At 47.5% G+C, this 17133-nt stretch overlaps 1 protein-coding gene across 1 annotated transcript in view; it reads right to left on the bottom strand.

Annotated features, from left to right (window-relative positions):
* LOC132817381 (protein Wnt-10a-like) overlaps positions 1-15978 on the bottom strand; it is a 78940-nt gene extending 62962 nt beyond the window's left edge. Inside the window, exons 1-2 of the mRNA XM_060827802.1 lie at positions 15598-15978; positions 5060-5322 (exon numbers count right to left, since the gene is read on the bottom strand). Coding sequence (XP_060683785.1) covers positions 5060-5322; positions 15598-15662 — 328 coding nt within the window. The 5' untranslated portion in view covers positions 15663-15978. The remainder of the gene's footprint in view (positions 1-5059; positions 5323-15597) is intronic.
* Positions 15979-17133: the final 1155 nt, after the last annotated feature.

Here is a 17133-nt window from a genome sequence, read left to right as displayed (position 1 = left end):
TCCTCTCTCTCTCTCTCAGACAGATATAAACAATGCCCTGGCCCCATTCAGAGAGGTGCAGGGGGAGCTCTTCACCGACTAACAAGCTGATGTTCTGTCGGTCCATTAACACAGTAAAACGTCCGAAGGCATTTCAACAGAAATGAAATTGGAGAGAAAGGTGTAACAGGCTGTTGATTCACTTTCAGCTGCCTTACAATTGAAAGATAAGGGGACTCCCATTTAAGACAGACTGGAGAGGAAAGACACCAGTGAGCACTGTGGGTTGGATCATTGTTCAAGACTGAGTCAGACAGGTATGTCAGAGTCATAATCCAGTTACATTGCACGAAACAGACCCTTCGTTCCAACCAGTACATGCTAAACATATTCCCAAATTAAACTTGTCCCAGCTGCCTGCTCCTAGCCCATATACCTCCAAACCTTTCCTATTCACGTACTTTATCCAAATGTATTTTAAATGCTGTAGCCTTTTCTTAATTCATTCATGGGATGTGGGCATCGCTGGCCAGGCCAGCAGTTACTGCCCATCCCTAATTACCCAGAGGGCAGTTAAGAGTCCACAAGGGTTTTGCCAGACAGGCTAAGATAAGATGCCCTGATGAAGGGCTCTGGCCCGAAACGTCGAATTTCCTGTTCCTTGGATGCAGCCTGACCTGCTGCGCTTTAACCAGCAACACATTTTCAGCTATGATCTCCAGCATCTGCAGACCTCACTTTTTATTTGCCTGTGATTTACCCTGAAAGTGTAAATAAAGTGGATTAACTTATTCCATAACTTTGTTATTCATTCTAAATTGGAAAAAAAAATGTTTCCCCTGTTGTGGGCAAAATGGAAATAGAGTATTTGTAAATGCAATTCAAATGTAGACTAATATCACAGGCCAGTTGCTATGAGATAACGTATCAAGCCAGCACAGACGGCAGCAGTAACCTCACAATCCAGTGGTATAGGTGAGTGTGTCAACTACTTCAGCCACTGCCTTTCATCATTATCTTGTTTAGTTTCTGCTACTTATCCATGACGCTGTGTTGATAAAATATGCTCACTGAACACGTCGTGGCCAAATGCACCTGGAGTGCTTGTAGATCTTCTCTTCCACTGCACACACTTACTCTTTCATTCAACACATTTTCTGATTAATATTTCATGCTCATTAGAGCGAGCAGCAGTGGTTCCAGAAAGGAAAGCTGGTTTCCTTGTCAGCTCACTGCAGAGTAAAGTACCATTTAAAGTGAGCATCTATTCTCTGGTCTTGAAGACAGTAGTTGTCCCCTTCTCTGCATGGAGTGCACAGTAATCTGCTAGCCAAGGCTCACAGTCTGGGGATATAGATTCCATTCTGACTGCTGTAATTTTGGCTTACAAAGCTCATTTCTTTAATGGTGACTATACAGTTACCAATTCAAAGGCTGAGTGGTTCCTCTTACGAAGAGAGTTTGAGCAGTTTCGGTCTATACTCACGAGATTTAGAACAATGAGAGGAGATCTAATGGAGGTATACAAGAAGCTAAAAGGGCATGGAGGCATGGAGTAGATGTTTCTCCTTGTGGGACAATCTTTGAAAGGTCACAGCATTTAAAACAGAGATGAAAAAGAATAAGTTCTCTCAGAGGCTTGTGAATCTGTGGAATTCACTATCCAGAGTGCGGTAGATGCTGGGACACTGAATAAATTTAAGGAGGAAATAGACAGCTTTGTAATTAGTAACAGGTTGAAGGGTTATGGGGAGCGAGCAGGAAAGTGGAGTTGAGGCCAAGATGAGATCAGCCATGATAGTAAACTGGAGCAGGCTCGAGGGGCAAAATGGCCTACTCCTGCTCCGAGTTTTTATGGTTTTGTTTTAGTTTTTAACTGGTGTGGTTCAGCTTGCAACTCCCAATTTGGGAGTGGGGTCGGGAAGTCTGCAGGAAGAACATCTACTGTCTTATTGGTGACTCCATCCCACAGCAATGAGATCAATTCCAACCCATGTCTCGAAGGGTAATTAGGGAAGGGAAATAAATGTTGGTTTTACCCGTGGCACTGACATGTTGCGAAGGAAGCATCAGTCTTTAAAAAAAAAGCTAACTCAAAGGGCTTGCTGAGTAGACTTGCCAACTGGTGCCAGGTTAGTGTGGAATTCTTGCCCTGTACAAACTCAATGCCAGGAGGGAGAGAGAGAAAATTGGCATTCCAACAAGATAAACTAAATTCAAGCTTGCCTAATAACTAATCCCCCGCCTTCTTGCTCTCAGGCCTTTGAAATCACTGTCAGACCTTAATCCTAATTAATTTGTGAATGCTGATATGCCTGCTCTGATAGGACCATGTGATCAGGAACTAAAGATTTTCAAGTCAAGGCATAACTTGTCTGTGTAGCAGCACACAGCTTAAGAACAGAACGGCTGCTTTAGCTGTCAGTGTGCTCTCAGCTCTGTATCTGGGTTCAAGTCCCACTCCAGGATTTGAGCTCCCTACTCACTGGGAGTCGAGACTGCCATTGCATTGCTGTACGGAGGGAGCCATTTATTAGACAGCAAAGCAGGGCCCTGACTGTTGTTTCAGATATACCCAAACATTCCATGTTGGGGAGTTCTCCTGCTATTTGAGTCAATGTTTAAGCCTGTACTAAACAGACTGACTGATTAACTTCCCCAGGCAGCAGTGGAGGTAGGGTCACTGAATAGATTAAAGGCAAAAGCAGATACATTCTTGACTTAGAAGAGAGTCAAAAGGTTATTTGGAGTAGGTGGGAATATTGAGTTGATTGGGTACTACTTTCCTGAATCTCCAGCAGGCTTGAGGGCCAAATGGCCTGATCTTACTCCTAATTTGTATGGTCATGCAGAGGGTATAGAGTTAAAGTGATTGGTTTGTGATACTCAGGTGAAAGATGAATACTTCATATTTAACATCATTTAGCAATACAGAACTTGAGCTAAAAGAAAACACATTCTGTTGAAGCTGTACAGAGTACAAGATGAAAAGTTTCTATACAATGTGTCGTTTTTCAGCAACATTCATGGAATTTCACTTTCGGACTTTGGATTTCAAAACGGTGGCATATGGACTTTGGCTACTTTCGTGAAAGTTTTCTTTTTAACAAAGTAGGTCAGAGAAACCTTTTGGAATGTGATTGTCAGAGACTAAGCGACTGCAAATTTCTCTGACGTGAGTGAATGGACATTTATACTGTTGGGTTTGCAATAAGTAAAGTAAACATGTAAGGCCAATTGATTTGTTTTCAGTTTAGAAAGGTCTGGGATGGTCAAGATTTTTATTTTAATTCAGTTCAGAAGCAAGTCTTTCAGTCCAGTTCAGAAGACAGAGGTGTAGAGTTTGGATGTCAGTTTAATTCCTCCGTTAGAAGAGCGATTCACTTCTGTTCAGAGAATAAGTTACCTCAGAAGAAGGATTTAAATTATGAAACTTCCAAACCAGGAGGTTTTACTTAGAAATTAGCAGATTATTAAAATTGATAACGTTTAGGCCGTTAGTTTTGTGAATAAGCTCACAACCGTAGATCTAGTGAGGATTAATTGAATTGGGTCCACAGTTAGGAATTGTCAGGAGTCAATTAAACCCCTTAAGATTCGCAATATAGAGTTCAAATTCTCTATGACAAATGCTGTCAGAAAACAAGTTGACACTTTGCTTTGTTGTATGTTTTGGATCCTGTTAACTATCTTCAGTGTTTAGACAGGTTTTGGTTTATTTGTTTTCTTAATTCTTTTGTGTAAAAAAAAACACCACAGTCTTGATTGAATATGTCTCACTGACTAACGACCACATTACCTAGCTAAACGAACACAAAACTCCTCCATAGCTCCCCCTAACCCCACATCTAATCCTGAAGAAGGGTTAATACCCGAAATATTAACTTCTCCACTTCCTAACACTGCCTGGCTTGCTGTATTCTTCTAGCCTCCTTTTATCTGCTTTGGATTCCAGTATTTTTTTTAATATATAGAATCCCTATGGTATGGGAACAGGCCCTTTAGCCTAACAAGTCCACACCAACCCTCCGAAGAGTAACCCACCCAAAACCATTAGTCTACATTTACCCCTGACTAATGCACCTAACTTACACATGCCTGAACACTATGGGCCATTTAGCACAGCCAATTCACCTAAGCCCCACCTTTGCACTGTGGGATGAAACCAGAGCACCCAAAGAAACCCACGCATACATGGGGAGAATGTGCAAACTCCACGCAGACAGTTGCCAGAGGGTGGAATCGAATCCAGGTCCCTGGCACTGTGAGGCAGCAGTGCTAACCACTGAGTCACTGTGCCACAGCTGTGGAAAAGCATCTGAAACTTTTCTATCTCTAAAAACTCAATATGATCTAGAAAGGCAGGTTTCATTCGGGAATCTAGCATTTCATTAGGTTGGATCATATCACAAGCAAAAATCCTTCTTTCTCAAAGAGTGATTAGGATCTAGAATGCACTATTTGAGACTGTGGGGGAGACAGATACAATGGTAACTTTCACATGGAGAAAAGATGATAATAAAAAGTGAGGTTTTGGGTCAAAATGGCATTGAAAGAGCTGGGTTAAACTTGATGGGCCAAATGGCCTCTGTCAGTGCTGTATTATTCAATTGAGATCATTGCAGTAACATTCACTTGAGCTAACCAGCAGTTGACACTAGATCAATTCATTCAGATAAATTACCATCATCTTACCACAACAAAGGGCAGCTCTGTCATTAGAGAGAGAGCTGACTGGTGGTGGTTTAACCTGAGGGTCACCACATCTCTGGCAAGGGAGAGTCAATAAGGAGAATCTTTCATAGCAACCTCAGCCAGGAACTGAACCCACACTGTTGGCATATAATAGCCATCCAAACAAGTGAGCTAACTGACCTCTCCACTCCCATGCATTCACCGGACCCTGCGCAAAGTGGTTAACTGTTAATTGCCCCTGAGGAAACAGAGCAGGAAACACCTTCAGTTTGAGGGCAATTAGGGATGGGCACTCAATGCAGCTCATCCCCACACCCATGAAAGGATTCTTATAAACGGGAGACAGAATGGGTGAAGACTCGAACGCGGCCGTATGACTGTGTACCTCGGCTGAAGATCACACTGTCATAAGGGATCTTGTTCTTGGTCTCCAAGCTGGAGCAGTTCCACCTGTGATCCTGAAACTGGTGTTGGCACTCATGGATGGCAATCTGGATTCCCTGGATGGCGGAAGCTGTCACATCGGGATTCCTCATGCAGACTTCCAGCTGACGGCGGGTCAGGCTCGAGAGCGTGAGGCACACGGTGTTCGCAGTCAGGACGGGATCTACTGGGATCTTCAGGCCAAGGATTTCATTGGACCAAACCCTGTTGGTAGAGTGGCGAATCACAGTTAGTATTGTTGACCCAATCATTTCACCGTCCAAAAGAACATCGAGCCCAGGAGCATTCAGGACTCAAGTTGAAAGGATTCCAACACTTTCAAATCATTACATTATCTCACTGCATATTGTAATCTTTAAAGAAAAGACAGAAATGGAGTATAAAGAATTAGTTTTTAAAATAAAACAGGCCTTTATACAGCACCCTAGAATAACCCTGAAATGCTTTATAATAAAGTATTTTGTACTTGGCAGAAGAGTAAAAGTTAAATTGCTATTGTTGTACCATGCTATACGGCTGCTCTCTCATTATAGAGAGACGGCTGGTGGTGGTTTATCCTGAGTATCACCATGTCTCAGGCAAGGGGAGAGATTGAGAAGGAGAGTTCTTCACAGTAACCTCAGCTGGTGCAGGAATTGAACCCACGTTTTTAGCCTTAGTCTGCACTGCAACCAGCCACCCAGATAACGGACACCTCTGCTGTAAGGTAGAGTCAAGAAGCAACTGATTGGTACACAGCAAGATCCCACAGATGTGGAATGAAACCATAGAAAGACAGGACTTGCATTGTTCACAACCAGTGAATGTCTCAAAGTGCTGTCCAGCCAGTGATGTAGTTTCAAAGTGCAATCACTCTACACAGCCTGTACACAGGAAGATCCCACAAACAGCAAAGTGATAATGACCAGTTTTTGTGATGTTGATTGGGGATTAAATACCAACCTGAGCACGAGTGAGACCATCACCCGCCCCCATCCTTAGAAGCAGTGCCATGGCCTCCACCCACCATGTACACATATACACAAACACACACATATACATGAACACACACACATTCACATATGTACACACACATGCACATAAACACACACATATACACAAGCACGCACAAACACACATATACATATATGTGAACGCACATGTGCACATACAAATGCACACACAAACACAAATGTATACATGCGCACACAGCCATTCACACAAACATGCACAAACATACACATATACACACACATGCAAACACATTCACATAAACATGTACTTGCACACAGATATGCACATACCTATGCATGCGCATAAATGCACACATACATGTGCACATGCACACAGATGTACACATATGTGCAAATACACACACACACATACATATACATGCACACTCATGCATGCATGCAAATGTACACATATGCACGCACGCGCACACACATACAAGCAAACACTGACTCAGGGAAATCAGATAGCTATTCGTCATCGTTGTAGCCATCCCTCAAGGTTGAGGATGACGGTTTTCGTTCTGTTGATCTATTTATGGGCTCTCAGGTGGCTTATGAGTCGAATCTTGGCTTTGAAAGTTCATCCGCATTCAGGACAAACAATTCCAGATGGCAGATCAGGCTTTGGCTGTTGCTGTCTCGCTTTCTGTTTTCTTCTCTTCTGGTTCTGCTCGTCTGTTGGCTTCGAAAGTTGCTGTTCCTTCTCAGTTGATGGTTTGTCAGAGTTTCCTGTCCTTGACATTGGTTTCCCAATTGTTGATGTCGATGTTATATTTCTTTATGTTGACTTTTAAAATATCTTTTATTCTCTTCTGTTGTCTGCCTCTTTTACGTTTGCCTTCTTTAAGCTGGGAGTAAAAGATTTGTTTTGGCACATGTTTGTCTTTCATCTGAACAACATGACCACTCCATCTTAGTTGGCTTTTGATGACGTAGGCTTCAATGTTTGCTGTTTTTGCTTCATTCAGCAAACTGACGTTGGTTCTTTTATCTTCCCAGCTAATAATCAAGATATTTCGAAGACAATAAATGGAGCTTTTCAAGTGCCTTCAGATGTCATCAGTATGTTGTCCAAGTCTCTGATGCGCGCAGGAGCGTTGGGATCACCACTGCTTTGTACACTAACATTTTGCTGTCTGGATATCACGCTCATGAAAGACTCTTGTTTGGAGATGTCCAAAAGCTGTTCCAGTGCATTTAAGATGATGTTGGATCTTGTCACCAAGGTCGACTTTGGAGGACAGGTGACTTCCAAGATACAGAAAATGATCCATGTTTTCCAGAATGGTTTCGCCAAGTTGAATCGATGGTTCTACCCGACTTGTATCAGTTGGTGACAGTTGGTAGATGATTGGAGTCTTCTTGGAAGTGATGGTAAGTCCAAGTTTCGTGCATACATGGTTGAGGGCAGTCAGAATCTGTTGTAGGTGGTTTTCTTAGAGAACTGCAACACTGTTGTCATCTGTGTATTGGAACTCAATGAGGGAACATCGATGTCTTGTTTTTGGACTTAAGGTGGGCAAGATTGAAAAGTCTGCCATCTGTTATATAGACAATTTTGATTCCTGGGGGTAGGTCAACAATGATGATGTTAATGATTGTCCCAGTAAAGACAGTGGACAAAGTTGGGGCAATCACGCATCCCTGTCTTACACCTGATCTGACTTGAAAAGGCACACAGTTCCTGTTGCTGACCATAACTGTGGCAAGTATGCCATCGTGGAGGAGTCTCAGGATTCGAATATACTTTTCATGGCATCCATAGGTGGATAGGACATCCCATAGGAGTTCCCTTGATCCCATCAAAGGCTTTGGTGAGGTCGATGAATGTGATGTGCAAAGGTTGAAGTTGTTCCCGACATTTTTTTTGGAGTTGGTCGCATAGTGAAGATCATGTCGATTGTTCCCCTGTGATGATCTAACACCGGCTTGTGCCTCCGGAAGGATCTTCTTGGCTAAAGGCTTGAGCCCATTGTTCATGACGTGGGTGGGGATCTTTCCTGCTGTTCCTAACAGGGAAATTCCAGGATAGTTTCCGCATTCAGATCAATTGTCTTTCCTTTTGTAGATGGTAACGATTGCTGAGTCTCTAAAGTCTGCTGGTACATTTCCATTTATCCAGATCTTGATGAGAAGAGGATGCAGTTAGGAAGGAAGCAGATTACCTCCAATTTTGACCAGTGAGCCTGATGTTGTTGGTGGGCAAGTTATTGGAGGGAATCCTGAGGAACAGGATATACATGTATTTGAAAAGGCAAAGTCTAATTAGGGACTTCAACATGGTTTTGTGCGTGGGAAATCTTGTCTCACAAACTTGATTATGTTTTCTGAAGAAGTAACAAAGAGGATTGATGAGGTCAGAGTGGTTGACATGATCTACATGGACTTCAGTAAGGCATTCAACAAGTTTCCCCATGGGAGACTGGTTAGCAAGATTAGATCTCATGGAGTACAGGGAGAACTAGCCATTTGGATACAGAACTGGCTCAAAGGTAGAAGACAGAGGGTGGTGGTGGAGGGTTGTTTTTCGGACAGGAGGCCTGTGACCAGTGGAGTGCCACAGGATCAGTGCTGGATCTTCTACTTTTCATCATTTATATAAGTGATTTGGATGCGAGCTTAAGAGGTACAGTTAGTAAGTTTGCAGATGACACCAAAATTGGAGGTGTAGTGGACAGCGATGAGGGTTACCTCAGATTATAACAGGATCTGGACCAGATGGGCCAATGGGCTGAGAAGTGGCAGATGGAGTTTAATTTAGATAAATGCGAGCTGCTGCATTTTGGGAAAGCAAATCTAAGCAGGACTTATATACTTAATGGTAAGGTCCTAGGGAGTGTTGTTAAACAAAGAGACCTTGGAGTTCAGGTTTATAGCACTTTGAAAGTAGAGTCACAGGTAGATAGAATAGTGAAGAAGGCGTTTGGTATGCTTTCCTTTATTGGTCAGAGTATTGAGTAGGAGTTAGGAGGTCATGTTGCGTCTGTACAGGACATTGGTTAGGACACTTTTGGAATATTGCATGTAATTGTGGTCTCTTTCCTATCGGAAGGATGTTGTGAAACTTGAAAGGGTTCAGAAAAGATTTACAAGGATGTTGTCAGGGCTGGAGGATTTGAGCTACAGGGAGAGGCTGAACAGGCTGGGACTGTTTTCCCTGGAGTGTCTGAGGCTGAGGGGTGACCTTATAGAGGTTTATAAAATCATGAGGGGCATGGATAGGGTAAATAGACAAAGTCTTTTCCCTGGGGTGGGAAAGTCCAGAACTAGAGGGCATAGGTTTAGGGTGAGATATAAAACGGACCTGAGGGGCAACTTTTTCACGCTGAGGGTGGTGCATGTATGGAATGGGCTGCCAGTGGAAATGGTGGAGATTGGTACAATTACAACATTTAAAAGGCATCTGGATGGGTATACAAATAGGAAGGGTTTGGAGGGATATGGGCCAGGTGCTGGCGCATCTATGGCGAAAGAGAGTTTTGAGTCCAGTGATCCTTCTTCAGATGCTGCCAGGTGCTGGCGGTGGGACTAGATTGGGTTGGGATGTCTGGTCAGCATGGATTGGCTGGACCGAAGGGTCTATTTCCGTGCTGTACATCTCTATGGCTCTATGACTCTATGACCTCGGCTGGTATTCCATTGAGTCCAGCGGCCTTGTTGTTTTTCAATGTTTTGATGGCTTCCTCGACTTCTTCAAGTGTTGGTACTTTGCTGAGGGAGTCATCAATGAGCTTTTTGGAATGTTGTTAATCACATTCCTGTCAAATGGGGTGGTTTCATTTCGAGGATCTTCAAAGTGATCCCTCCATCTGGAATTGATGTCAGCATTGTTCTTCAGGATGACTGGACCATCTTTGCTTTTGAGAGGGGCTTGACTGTGAGTGCATGGGCCAAAATTAGTGTTAAGTGCATTGAAGAAGCCTCGAGGGTCATTGGCATCCACTAGTTGTTAAATTTCCTGAGCTTTCTTCCTCCACCATTGGTTTTTCAGGTTTCGGGTTGCCTTCTGGACTGGAGCCTTGCATTCCTGATAGTGTTTCCTTTTGGTGGCCGACTGTTGTTCATTTTCTAAGGCGATGAAAACTACTAACTAGATAGTAACGTGCACTTCGGCATCTCCACTGGGTTTGCAGCTTTCCTGTAGAAGGAAGACGCAGCGGGTGGCTCTGTCTCCCAAATATTGGGGGAAATCATCTCAAACTCGCCTTCAATAAATTACAGTGTTTGACACGTTCTGCCAGGATGTCTCTGCAGCCCTGGCAAAACACAAGACACGGACTAGAGAAAGTGTAAATGGAGACAGACAGAGGCAGAGAGAGAAAGCACAAGAGAGTTAAACAGATCAGAGCATCATCAGAACTGAAACAGTTCTAATCCTAGTGACCTTGCTTCAGATGGAAAAGGGTTGCTAATTGTTTGGATCTGACTACTGGGATCTTTAATCCCAGAATTCTAATAACATGGGTTATAGAGCAGATGATTAAACACATTAGAATTACCCTGTAATCATGGATGATATAATACACCATCTTAACATAATGCCATTGACTGTCATAATAATCTAACAACAGTTTAAATCCATGTATAATTCAGACCAAGGTCCTCTCTCACTCACTCAATACCACAACGAAAGTAAAAAAGCATGAATAACAAACGAAAGTTGCTGGAGAAACGCAGCAGGATGCGCAGCATCTGTGGTGAAAGAGAGTTTTGAGTCAAGGGATCCTTCTTCAGATGCTGCCAGACCTACTGATTTTGTACAGCAATTTCCACTTTAATTTCAGATTTCCAGCATCTACAGATCTTGGATCTATTGAATTAAATAAAATAACATTGTCCATTTGCCTTAGCGAGGTGGGTGGAATCATTTTACTGGGGTCTACCCAGGAAACCCTTCTTATTACTACATTCCCCAACACCAACCTCTTTACCCTCCAGATGCCCTCCTTATTATCCCCTGGGGGATAGACTGAGGAAGGAGGACAGGGGGAATAGAGTGCAGTCAGGGGGATTGGGTGAGAGACTGCAGGCAGGGGGACTGGGGGGAAGACTGCAGGCAGGGGAACTGGGGGGATAGAATGCAGGCAGGAGGACTGGGGGGGGGGAGACTGCAGGCAGGGGGACTGGGGGGAGACTGCAGGCAGGGGGACTGTGGGGGGGGAACTGCAGGCAGGGGGACTGGGGGATAGAATGCAGGCAGGGGGACTGTGGGGGGGAGACTGCAGGCAAGGGAACTGGGGGGATAGAATGCAGGCAGGGGAACTGTGGGGGGGGGAGACTGCAGGCAGGGAGACTGGGGGATAGAATGCAGGCAGGGGGGCTGGGGGATAGACTGCAGGCAGGGGGACTGGGGGGAGACTGCAGGCAGGGGGACTGGGGGATAGAATGCAGGCAGGGGGACTGGGGGGGGAGACTGCAGGCAGGGGACTGGGGGGGAGACTGCAGGCAGGGGGACTGGGGGGGAGACTGCAGGCTGAGGGACTGGGAGATAGAATGCAGGCAGGGGGACTGGGGGGTGGGGAAGACTGCAGGCAGGGGAACTGGGGGATAGACTGCAGGCAGGGGGACTGGGGGGAGACTGCAGGCAGGGGAACTGGGGGATAGACTGCAGGCAGGGGGACTGGGGGGAGACTGCAGGCAGGGGACTGGGGGAAGACTGCAGGCAGGGGGACTGGGGGATAGACTGCAGGCAGGGGGACTGGGGGAATAGACTGCAGGCAGGGGGACTGGGGGAATAGACTGCAGGCAGGGAGACTGGGGGGAGACTGCAGGCAGGGGGGCTGGGGGATAGAATGCAGGCAGGGGGACTGGGGGATAGACTGCAGGCAGGGGGACTGGGGGAATAGACTGCAGGCAGGGGGACTGTGGGGAGACTGCAGGCAGGGGGGCTGGGGGATAGAATGCAGGCAGGGGGACTGGGGGATAGACTGCAGGCAGGGGGACTGGGGGAATAGACTGCAGGCAGGGGGACTGTGGGGAGACTGCAGGCAGGGAGGCTGGGGGATAGAATGCAGGCAGGGGGACTGGGGGGAGACTGCAGGCAGGGGGACTGGGGGAATAGACTGCAGGCAGGGGGACTGTGGGGAGACTGCAGGCAGGGGGGCTGGGGGATAGAATGCAGGCAGGGGGACTGGGGGATAGACTGCAGGCAGGGGGACTGGGGGAATAGACTGCAGGCAGGGGGACTGTGGGGAGACTGCAGGCAGGGAGGCTGGGGGATAGAATGCAGGCAGGGGGACTGGGGGGAGACTGCAGGCAGGGGGGCTGGGGGATAGAATGCAGGCAGGGGGACTGGGGGATAGAATGCAGGCAGGGGGACTGGGGGGGGGGGGAGACTGCAGGCAGGGGGACTGGGGGGGGAGACTGCAGGCTGAGGGACTGGGAGATAGCCTGCAGGCAGGGGGACTGTGGGGGGGGAGACTGCAGGCAGGGGGACTGTAGGTGGGGAGACTGCAGGCAGGGGGACTGGGAGGGGAGAGACTGCAGGCAGGGGGACTGGGGGGGGGAGACTGCAGGCGGGGGACTGGGGGAATAAACTGCAGGCAGGGGGACTGTGGGGAGACTACAGACAGGGGGATGGGGGGGTAGACTGCAGGCAGGGGGATTGGGGGAGACACTGCAGTCAGGGGGACTTGGGGGGTGGAGACTGTAGGCAGGGGGACTGGGGGGGGCGACTGCAGGCAGAGGGACTGGGGGGGGAGACTGTAGGCAGGGGGACTGTGGGGGGGAGACTGCAGGCAAGGGGACTGGGGGGAGACTGCAGGTAGGGGGACTGGGAGGGGAGAGACTGCAGGCAGGGGGACTGGGGGGGGAGACTGCAGGCAGGGGGACTGGGGGGGAGACTGCAGGCAGGGGGACTGTGGGGGGGGGAGACTGCAGGCAGGGGACTTTGGGGGAGACTGCAGGCAAGGGGACTGGGGGTAGACTGCAGGTAGGGGGACTGGGAGGGGAGAGACTGCAGGCAGGGGGACTGGGGGAATAGACTGCAGGCAGGGGGACTGGGGGGAGACTACAGACAAGGGGATGGGGTGGTAGATTGCAGGCAGGGGGATTGGGGGAGACACTGCAGTCAGGGGGACTTGGGGGGTGGAGATTGTAGGCAGGGGGACTGGGGGGATAGACTGCAGGCAGGGGGACTGGGGTGGGGGAGACTGCAGGAAGGGGGACTAGGGGGGAGACTGCAGGCAGGGGGACTGGGGGGGAGACTGTAGGCAGGAGGTCTGGGGGATAGACTGCAGGCAGGAGGACTGGGGGTAGACTGCAGCATGGGAAGCTGGGAGCTGGTGAGCTGAGCTCTGAGATAGATCATCAGAAGGTCAGAATAAAAAAACTAAAGAGCTTCGAATACTGGAAATCTGAAACAAATAACAGAAGTTGCTGTAGAAACTCAGCAGGTCTTGGGGCATCTGCATTCTGGAGAAGGGTCACTGGACTCAAAATGTTAACTCTTTTTCCTTTTCTGTGCAGAAATGCTGCCAAATGTTTTGAATTTATCCCGAGTATCACTGATGCCCAGCCCACAGTTGATGAACCGGGTGACTAAGAGGTTAACTCAGAAAGCCATTAACCCAGCAGCAATCCTCCGCTGCAGGGAGATTGCAATTTTTAATGACAGGTTAATTTGGGGAAAGTTACATGACAGTGGGATATGACAGGCAGGTGGAGGTGAGGGGTGTGTGTGTTTCTGCGGGACTCTGGGCTGAGGATTGGAAATCGGGGTAAACATTACCCCGAAGATGTTTTTGGACACATTGCTTTTGTGATTTCATTCAGGTGTTTCCAACGTTGGTTGTTTGTAAAACAGAAAAGAGGGGTGGAAGAATTGAGGGGAACTCCAAAGGAATGCCTTCACGTTAAACATCCACTCAGTTCACCCCGGAGACGGGCGGAATGAAGAAAGAGGAAGAAGCCGTGCTAATTAGCCAATGTAAAAGGGTGCACGGTTTAAGAGGTGTCGCTGTTTACTCTCCACCTAACACACCCAAAAACTGGGTCACATAATGTCTTAGTGAGGATCTGAGAACCCGGGATATTGGTTCATGTAGAATTCAGAGAGTAGGATGGATTGGAGAGGTTTATAACAGGGTATCCCCAGAGTGAGGGGGTTAGGTGGGAGGGTCAATATGAAGGATTCTCATCCCCACCCCTGAGAGACAGAGCTGGTGCCTGAAGGTATTGTACCTCTGCGTGGGTCAGTAAGGGCTGGCTAGCATAGGCATTAGGGGCCGAGCGGACTGCGTTTATCCTCGTGTAACGTGGACCACATGGTCAAAGGAGGACACCCCAGTCACATGGTCAAAGAGAGCCACTCCAGTCACATGGTCAAAGGAGGACACCCCAGTCACATGGTCAAAGGGTCACTCCGGTCACATGGTCAAAGAGGCGATCCCAGTCACATGGTCAAAGAGGGCCACTCTGGTCACATGGTCAAAGGGGACACCCCAGTCACATGGTCAAAGAGGCGATCCCAGTCACATGGTCAAAGAGGGCCACTCTGGTCACATGGTCAAAGGGGACACCCCAGTCACATGGTCAAAGAGGGAGTGTCAGACTGTCGGGTGTTCCTCGTGTCTGGTGAAGGGCCCCCGGGTGACTAAGTGTCTCTGCTCCTGTTAACCCAAGAGGCGGGGAGGGAGGGGAGGGGAGGGTGGAGTAAATATCCAGCCTCGGGCTCTGGGGGGTCCCTGTGGTCCGGGTTATTGCACCCCTGCCCTCCCAGCCTGAGGCTTCACTGCACGGCTGAAGCTTCGGAAACTGTCAGACAACAAAAAAAACCCTCTTCCTCATCAAACCCAATCTGTACTAAAACCCAAGAAATTGCTGGAGGAACTCAGCAAGTCTGGCAGCAACTGTGCAGAGAGAGAGAGAGAAACAGAGTTAACATTTCGGGTCCAGTGACCCTTCTTCGCAACTGGACTGAAGAAGCGTTAACTCTGTTTCTCTCTCTCTCTCTCCACAGATGCTGCCAGACTTACTGAGTTCCTACAATATTTTCTGTACATGTTTCAGATTTCCAGCATCCACAGTTCTTTACTTCATTAAATGTGACCATCCCAGCAGGGACACTAAACTGGAGGCAAAATAGGATTATTGGAGGGGGAATCCACGCTATGATAAGAGAATTAAAGTCTGTGAGTGAGTCTAACGCCAACTTCGATGGTGCCTGACTCCTGAGTTGCCTAAATTTGGGGAGCTAGTTTTTCCAAATAATTTGACAAATATTCTGCAGTTGGTGGAGAATTATCATCAGACATGAGCTATTGTTAACTGCAGTATTTATTCAAAAAGTAAATTGGGGGGGGGAAAAAACGAGACCCTTAATTCACATGAAATCTAAGAAAAGCGAAAGCTCATAATGAGGGAGAAATTGAATGAACTACATTAAAGGTTCCATCCCAGGGCATTCTAACACAGCGTCTCCCACGGGGCCAAGTCTCCGTTGATTAACGAACGCGGAGGTCCCGGGACGGTGCGATTTTCCGCTTACCTGTGTAGACAGAAGGTAAAGGAGAGGAGGGCGATGGCAGAGGGCGAGACGGACAGTGCCATCATCTTCAGCAGCTCAGGCTGGGAAACACAGTGCCAACTGCCAGGTACTCAGACACAATTCCCTCAAAACCGAGCCCAGTTCATTTCCTATCAGCTCCCCCCCTCTTCACTCCTGGCTGGGGGGGGCAATAGTTCTCTCCCTCCTTTTCCTCAGGCTGAATATCCCCTTCAAGTTCTCAATGTCTCTTTTGACCCAGTTCTCTGTGAATTTGAAGTGGGTTCACTGTCCTTTCTCTGTCACTCACTGCTGACTGTCACCAAGTCTCCACTGACAGTCCCCTCTCTCTCTGGGTCTCGACTCCTGTTATGAGTTGTGAAGTCTCCTACAGCTGGAACACACTGTATAATAAAGTCAGCCCTGAGATACCGGCCCACTTCCACACGTCACTGCATTCAATTGCAAAGCAGTAACCGCCCCAAACAATATCAGACGATCAGGTTCACGCGAACACACAGACGGTGGGAGAGACAGTAATAGAGAGAGAGAGCGACACACAGTTATTGGGTCATACCCACTGGCGAGAGAAATCAATTTACAGCAGGAGGAAGAATAAGGAAAGTAACCAACGGTGAGGGTCAAAGAGAGAGATCTGAAACACACAGGGAGAGACAGTCTCTCACAAACACAGTGACACACACACATTGATAGACACACACTCACACAGACAGTCTCTCTCTTTCACACACACACACACAGTCACACACAAAGGGAATGACAGTCTCACACACAATGACGGACTGCAGATGCTGGAGATCAGAGTCGGGGAGAGTGGTGCTGGAAAAGTACAACAGGTCAGGTAGCGTGAGGAGCAGGGGAATCCCGAAGCGTCGATTCACTCTAGACTCACACACAATGGCACAGAGTAGGATAGATAGTCTCACACACACACACTGACACAGAGAGGGAGAAACAGTCACACACAAATAGTCACACACACACACACAATGATACACAAAGGGATTGACAGTCTCACACATACACCCTGACACATACAGGGAAAGACAGTCTCACACACACTCTCAGTGGCACACACAAGTAAAGACAGTCTCACAAACACACCCTGACACATAGGAAGAGACAGTCACACACACACAGTGACACATACACAGGGAGAGTCAGTGTCTCTCACACACACACACTGACACACACAGGGAAAGACAGTCTCACACACTCAGTGACACACACAGGTAGAGACAGTCCCCCACACATACCCTGACACATATAGGGAGAGACAGTCTCATAAAAACAGTGATAAACTATTCTGGTTTCCCTGCTATAGGAATGCAGTTGTGAAATATGAAAGAATGCACAAAAGATTTACAAGGATGTTGCCAGGGTTGGAGGGTTTGAGCTATAGGGAGAGGATGAATAGGCTGATGCTGTTTTCCCTAGAGTGTCGGAGGCTGAGGGGTGACCTTATAGAGGTTTGTAAAATCATGAGGGGCATGGGCAGGTAAGTAGTCAAGGTCTTTT

The sequence above is a fragment of the Hemiscyllium ocellatum genome, chromosome 7 (assembly GCF_020745735.1).
Source record: "Hemiscyllium ocellatum isolate sHemOce1 chromosome 7, sHemOce1.pat.X.cur, whole genome shotgun sequence".
Classification (NCBI taxonomy): domain Eukaryota; kingdom Metazoa; phylum Chordata; class Chondrichthyes; order Orectolobiformes; family Hemiscylliidae; genus Hemiscyllium; species Hemiscyllium ocellatum.
The sequence above is the reverse complement of the archived record's forward strand: the minus strand, read 5'-3'. Positions and strand labels throughout refer to the sequence as shown.